At 37.2% G+C, this 6888-nt stretch overlaps 1 protein-coding gene across 4 annotated transcripts; it reads left to right on the top strand.

The window, feature by feature from the left end:
* Nucleotides 1-3188: 3188 nt before the first annotated feature.
* Nucleotides 3189-6593, top strand: LOC133305963 (tobamovirus multiplication protein 2B-like). Of its 4 annotated transcripts, none has more exons than XR_009750825.1 (6): nucleotides 3189-3383; nucleotides 3651-3716; nucleotides 3815-3879; nucleotides 4309-4396; nucleotides 4700-4797; nucleotides 6461-6593. XR_009750825.1 is itself a non-coding variant. In XM_061506231.1 (5 exons), exons 1-5 carry the CDS (start codon nucleotides 3189-3191, stop codon nucleotides 4736-4738), a joined length of 453 nt encoding a protein of 150 aa, XP_061362215.1. In that variant the 3' UTR covers nucleotides 4739-5622. The 4 variants fall into 4 exon arrangements, 1 of the variants encoding a protein (XP_061362215.1); XR_009750826.1 differs by lacking the exon at nucleotides 6461-6593 and adding an exon at nucleotides 6074-6375; XR_009750827.1 differs by lacking the exon at nucleotides 6461-6593 and adding an exon at nucleotides 5629-6057.
* The last annotated feature ends 295 nt before the right edge of the window (nucleotides 6594-6888 follow it).

Here is a 6888-nt window from a genome sequence, read left to right as displayed (position 1 = left end):
AACACTACTGGTTGCCTTAGGAATAAGGAACCACCTCGTTCACTGAAGGTTCTGAACTTAGTAACCCTTGGAGTCAAGGGAGCCATAGGAATATGGAAACTTGTGAGCCATTAAAGTCCATGAGCTGAGGAATTAGAGTTGGCAGTGAAAAGACCTGAAAAAATTCAGAAGAGTTAAGTCTTGAATTGAGAATATAGCTATTTAAGAATGGAACAGTGGATCCGTTCCTTTTGTTAAAAATTGTTTTTATCCATCCATATTGTTGTCTCTTAAATATTGTTATGTTATTGTTATTTTCTTTCACAAATCTTGTGATTACAATATCAAAACTCCAATGAATATTGTCATTCCTTCTCTCATCAAGAAGAATTTCATATATAACGACGCGAAGAGTTGTTTGAAGTCAGACTGAACCTACTATCCTTGAGGAACATTGTCAAGATAGTAGGGAATGGACGACCAAACAATTCAAATACTGTCTTTTCTTTTTTCATTTTAATTCTTTATAAAACAGTTTAGAGTATTATTTAAAGTTCTATCCTCGTGGGAACGATAATCTGGGCATTAATAATCTCATTTATTACTTGATGCATGCACTTGCGCACTTGGGTTGAAATCAAGAGAACGAATGTGTTTTCTCTTTATGAACTGAATTAAGGGAACGTCCTTTAAACGAATATCTAAGCAACCAACAAGTTCATACCCAACACCACTTCTTTCTATATCTTAGACCGTGGTACATTTAATTGAGTATATTTTTCATACCTCCCTACCTGGAATATGTCATCCGGGTTTCTTCCACAAAAATCTTTCCTTTTGCTACCTGCACGTTCGTTTTCCTTTGGAGCTGGACTTTTCCTCTTCGAGCTCATCTTCCTATTTTCTTCTCCTAATGCATTTGCTACCTCTATTTGCTCAAGCTCCAAGTATTTCTTTGACCGAGCTCTGAATTCCTCTAATGTTTTCACAGGATCCTTGTATATTGATTTTGCCAACCGAGATGCACCATCCAAGCCAGCCACAATTAAATGTACATGAACATTTTCTTGTCAACCCGAAACTTGCAATGCGGCATTTTTAAATCGGTTTAAATGTTTCTAGAGAGTCTCTCCATATTGTTGCCTAATTTTTCCAAGTGCAAACTCAGATTTTAGATGCTTCTTACTTGTTGCAAAGTTCAACAAGAACTTCTCTCCAAAGTCTTCAAAGGATCCAATGGAATTGTCAGGCAAGGTTGAGAACCATGTCTGCGTAACTCTAGTAGCAAATATCCGGGATATGATAGGCTCATCAATCCCCTTGACATATATATCTGTATCGAAGGCATCTATGTGAACCTGTGGGTCTTGGCTCCTATCATACTTCGGCAAATGTGTCGAGTCAAATTCTTCTAGAAACTGGGCATTAAGAATCTCCCCCGTGAAGGGACTATTATTGTATTGCCCCTTGCTATACTTCCTCCTGTATGCACCAGTCTCTATGCATCCTTGAACGTTATATGGAAACTGGAAATCCCGGTTATGATGTGTATCACCCCGGTTGTTCTCCACATTCCTCCCTGCTCCAGCATTCAGGGTAGAAATTATCACATTCGCATTGTGATTGGCGTTTGAGATATGAAATTCACCAGTATTAGCCACACCTTGAACTTCGGTAACCCCAACCTGGACTTGAGTATCCAGGTTACGATCTGTATTACCCCGGCCCTGATCATTGCCATCCTGGAGTTGACGGGTTTTCCTGTCATCTCGGATCTGGCCTCCAACATGGCCCAAATTCCTTGTCCACATCAACTGCTCCTCTATCTCTTGCATTCTTATGATATTTTCTTCTTGAATTCTCCTGAAATCCTCCTGTCACTGAAGGTTGTTACGGTTCTCCATATCCTCCACCCTCCTTAAGATCGCAGCAAACGCGTTTTGTGCAAGGCAGGTGTCTGGATTTGCAGCAAGTGCATTGCGGGCAACCTCATTTACAAGATTCAGAGGAGGATCCATAACTCGATTATGAGGAGCTGGTGTCGAGGCTGTGTCCGAGACGTCCGCACTCACGTGAACAACATCATAATCAACCTCGTTCTCTGGTTGATTCTGAGGGTGGCTTACTTCTTCTACCACAGGATTCAGTGGAAGATTCGGGTGTGGTGACAGTTGACCGCTACTCCTTGTACGAACTGCCATTCTTGCTTGTGATCGCGGGAATAACGAATTTATCATCCCCACAGACGGCGCCAATGTTTTGTCCTAAAGACAGAGATGTCTAACCCAATGAGTTAGTATGTTTGTGTTGGATCTAGGTGCTCCCTCTAAGGTATCTATGAGTTAGATACCCTTGAGTTTAGCATATCACTGTGCACTAAGAATAATAGACAACTTTAGCCAAATGGGTGGTATGTGTGCACAGTGACAGCATAACAGTAATAGAGAGAGTGTACGCATACATGTAGGCTTTACCTCTTATTTATAGGATTTACCTGTAGGTATTGGATTCTGAACCTTCTATGTTCCTAGCAATCCAAGCCCTTGTATAATGCTGTCGTATCAAAATTTTTATCCTTGATGGATATCCTTTCCCAATTATATAAAATTTATATTTAGATTGCCCCTTGTTAGGCTTAATGATAAATGAGTCTCACATATAAGTCTATAACAATTTTGTTGGATAATAGTGTGTAATTTATTCTTTTTCATATTAAAATATTTAAAATTAATTTTGTTTTTTTACATGTATTTAAATATATATGTATTTAAGTATATTTATAATTTTTTTAATATAAATAATAGATTTATATATATGGGTTTAAATTTTCTTGTGTTGTAGGATTGTAGGAGAGAAAAAAAGTAAAGAGAAGTTAAATGTGGGTCCCATATTTTATATTAAAAAAGAAAAGAAAAATTAATTGGCACGGAAAACGAATTAGTGTAGGAAAATGATTTACTCTTATGTAGCATAAAAGTACTATTTCCCTATATATATTTACTGAGTGATACAATTATACCAATAATTTACTGATTAACCTGATAACTCAGTAATCCGACCAAATCAACAACCCGCACCGGATTTAATAACATTTATCTTTATAACTAGCAAGAGGTTAATTTGCCTTTTAACTTTTCTAATCTTCTCATCGCAACGCAAGTGACAATCAGTAAAAAATTGAAACATCGATAAATAAAAGGGATGAAAAAATGGAACGTCGGAGACATGACCCAATAATTAATACAACAAACCCAAAAAGTTCGTTGTGGCGATCGATGGCGACGCCAGGCTCAGCCGCGAGCGGCGGAGCGTCGGCGAAGTCCATGGTGGCGGAGCAGATCTCTCAGGCGGTGCAGTCCACCTCCAACCTCCTCCACCTCATGCAACAGACATCTCCTGCACAGGTTACTATCCTTGTTTTTTACAGAGAGAGAGAGAGAGAGAGAGAGAAAAGAAGAAGAAAAAGAAGCACAAGAAGCTTTCTTTGCCAAATTTATTGAAAATTTTAAAATAAAAAAGAAACTAATAAAAAAGAAACTAACTTTGCTTTAAATGGATTTAATGAAAAAATTTATGTATGATGGAGGATAATGATGTTGTTTGATACATGTCTGGACCTCAACTTAGCAATTCGCCTTTATTGTTGTTGTTGTTGTTTGAATCACTTGCAGGCTCAACTGGTTAAGCTTCCTAAGAACCTTTTGGCAAAGGTTTCCACCATCAAGAATACAGAGCAGGTATTTGCATCTATATGATGCAGAGTGGTTGATGAATGTGAACAAGTATGCAAAGTGTGTGATGGTGATGGTTGTTTTTCTGTTCTGTTGTTGCGCAGGTTTTAAACCAGATGCCTGGGGTAATATCAGCTCTAGATGCTCATATGGAAAATGGGTTACACAAGTTAGTACCTTCTCTTGTCTAATTGAATGTACTGTATTATTATTGTCATCTATTTTTTAACCTAGGGTGCATGTGAAGTGTTATGAGCTTCAACCTTGTGCTACAAATGGTTAATTATGCTTGTTTAATATATTGTGTTGATGCCTAGTGATTGGGGGGCACCGCATTTTTTTATAAATTATTATTTTTTGAGTATGGAAAAACTTTGTGTATGTATGTTCACATAGTCTGTCCCAAGCCAGGTAAAGAGGAAGGTTGCGTTAACCGAAGCTACTTTCAAGAGATGAACCCAAATGATTTTTTGTGTATCAAAACTTTATGTACCTAGACTCAAATTTCCGATCTTTCCTCTACATAATCACGTGTATTATCAGTGTATGATATGTCATTTTTTGTTTATTATGCCTGACATAAGTTGCAAATTTGCAGTATTCCACATCTGAAGACTGTGGTTCAGTTACTTGCAAATATGGAAAGCAGCCAGCTTAGTTCACTGTCCCAAACCCATCCTCTCAAGGTATAATAGCTTTGTCACAGACACTCATGTATATTATTACCTTGTAATTGAAATTGAAAATGGAGGAAAGCTGGGAATAGGAGGCCCAGAAGAGAACTTAAAATGGCTCCTTTGGGTGAACTGGTGATGGCTTGACAGGAAAGTCTTTGTTCTTCAAATGCTTTCTACAGTGTACCTTTCTCCACCAGGGAAAATGATTGGAAGAAAGAAAATTAAAAAAGCTTTTGTGGGAGTGAGTTCAACTTTTTGAATGACTTTGGTGCTATGCGTGACTGATCATGTTCTATCATTTTGCCCTATCAGGAACTTGAACCAGAAAACCAATCTCAAGGGACAGGTTAATGGAATGTATGTTGCTTGGGAGTCTCACCTCTCATCAATTCATGCAGAGTTTTTGGAAGGTTTGAAACCAAACTGATCATCCTTAATTTCATCATATCGGATATTTTCCTTCTTGGAGTCTTCTTGCAAAATGTTGTTTGTTCCCTTTAGCCTCTTGTTCTATTAATCTTATTAATTCAGGATAGGAAGAGTTTCTCAACTTTTTTCATTATCCTTATCAGCATGATTAACTGGAGTGATCAAAATCACAAGAGATTCTAGTATTGTCAATTTCAAAAGAATCACTGTCAAATATGTATTTGATCTTAACACAAAAAAAGAAAGAAAGATGAATAAAGATTAATGTAGTGATGAGGTAAGAGGTAAAGAAACCAGGACAATTTAGATAATGCATTTATTGATAGCAAATACTGAAAAAGAAACATGTGAGCCCGTTTTACAAAAAGTCTTCCAAAGCCTTGGGCTGAACAATAGGATTAGCATTACAAAATTACCGAGTGAGAATCTAAGATCATGGACGAGTTGGTGATCTCCCAATTGTTGAGCTTTGTACCTGGAGAACATCGATAAACCAGGTTAACGCTATGATCCTTAGGATGATCCAAGGGCGGCTCGGTTGGGAAATTGCGAACCTAAGACTAAGGTCTAAGGGGATTCCTGTTTATGACATACGACGAAGTTGGCTGGTGTTTTTGGATCAAGTGTTGATGATGATCATCCTATTGACCATCCTATATATCATGCATGTGTACACATTTTCAGCTTGTGTTTTTGGTTTTTTTCATCTTTGATAATCAAACTTCGCCAAATCTTATGTGCAAAGTGATGCATCTTTTATTCTTTTTATTTTTAAATCAATTTTCCTTTTGTTGCTATGGTACTATTTCCAGACAGAAAAAACCACTTAATGTGATGGTGGCACTTCTACTCCCTAGTCCCTACGACAGCACAACGTTGTATCCTGTAAAGAACCAATTCAACCCAAAAGCTTAAGCTGTTGGGTGAGGCTATATTAATGGTTTTATATATCTCAACACGCTTCTTCACACGAAAGTCCACTGGGCTTGAAGGGTGGACAATGCACAGGTCGATTTACCTGTGCGAAGAAAGAAATTCCACTTGAAAGAAAGTGAGGGGCGGTGAGGATTGAACCCTGGACACGAGGCTCTGATACCATGTAAAGAACCAATTCAACCCAAAAGCTTAAGCTATTGGGTGAGGCTATATTAATGGTTTTATATATCTCAACATATCCCAAAGTTTTTTATCTACTTAATCAGTACTAAATTCAACAATAATTGCTATTCTCTTTTGATAAAAGATATTTTAATGTAGATAGAGAAGGATGAAGGAATACTAAAGTCAACACTAAATTTTCACATTACTGATAAAAGTTAAGACCGAGACACAAAAGATAGTATCAGATGCAGGCATTTTAGCCAGCAAAATGATTTGACAAATAAACAAGGGATGGAAGCTACTTTGAAGAGTTCAGAGTATATTAAAGCTCATGAAATTTGTTTGTGCTGTACGAATTTATAAATTGTCATTTTGAACTCATGTAACCGAATGGAAGTACAACTTAAAAGCTGGAGACAGAAGTAGCCAATCTACCATCTAGCTCTATTTGTTGTTCATGATAGACAATTACTTATTTACGTATTCCAATTTGTTTCTTTTATTATTAGAATGCTACTGAGATCCCTGTTTTTGTACATGAAGGTCCAAATTGCAAATTCAGAAATAATGTGAACGGCTGTTAGTTGCATTCAAACAATAAACAGTTTAATTTGATTCTCACAGAAGTCTTTATCCCAGTGCCAGAAATCAAGGTGGGATCACCTACCAAAGTAAAGAACAACTCTTACCTAATCAAACAGTTGAAATGCTAACTTCTAATAATCAGACTTCTATCTGCATTCTATATTATCGGAGAAAATTTTCAGTGCTCTAGTGCTTTATGGACATTTAAAGTAAAAGCTCATCCATTCGCCTAATTGCATTTATGAAGAAGTTGCTAAATAAAAATGGGCGTAAGTTCCGTTACGTAAGTGTGCGCTTCTATTTTAGGTGGGGGTAGTATGTATTACAGTAAAATATTCTACTATATTACAAACTAGCCAGACGTCGAAGGATGAACAAAGGCTTCA

Source organism: Gastrolobium bilobum, unplaced genomic scaffold (assembly GCF_033153095.1).
Source record: "Gastrolobium bilobum isolate Gb01-03AN ecotype WA unplaced genomic scaffold, APGP_CSIRO_Gbil_v1 utg7173, whole genome shotgun sequence".
Classification (NCBI taxonomy): domain Eukaryota; kingdom Viridiplantae; phylum Streptophyta; class Magnoliopsida; order Fabales; family Fabaceae; genus Gastrolobium; species Gastrolobium bilobum.
The sequence above is the reverse complement of the archived record's forward strand: the minus strand, read 5'-3'. Positions and strand labels throughout refer to the sequence as shown.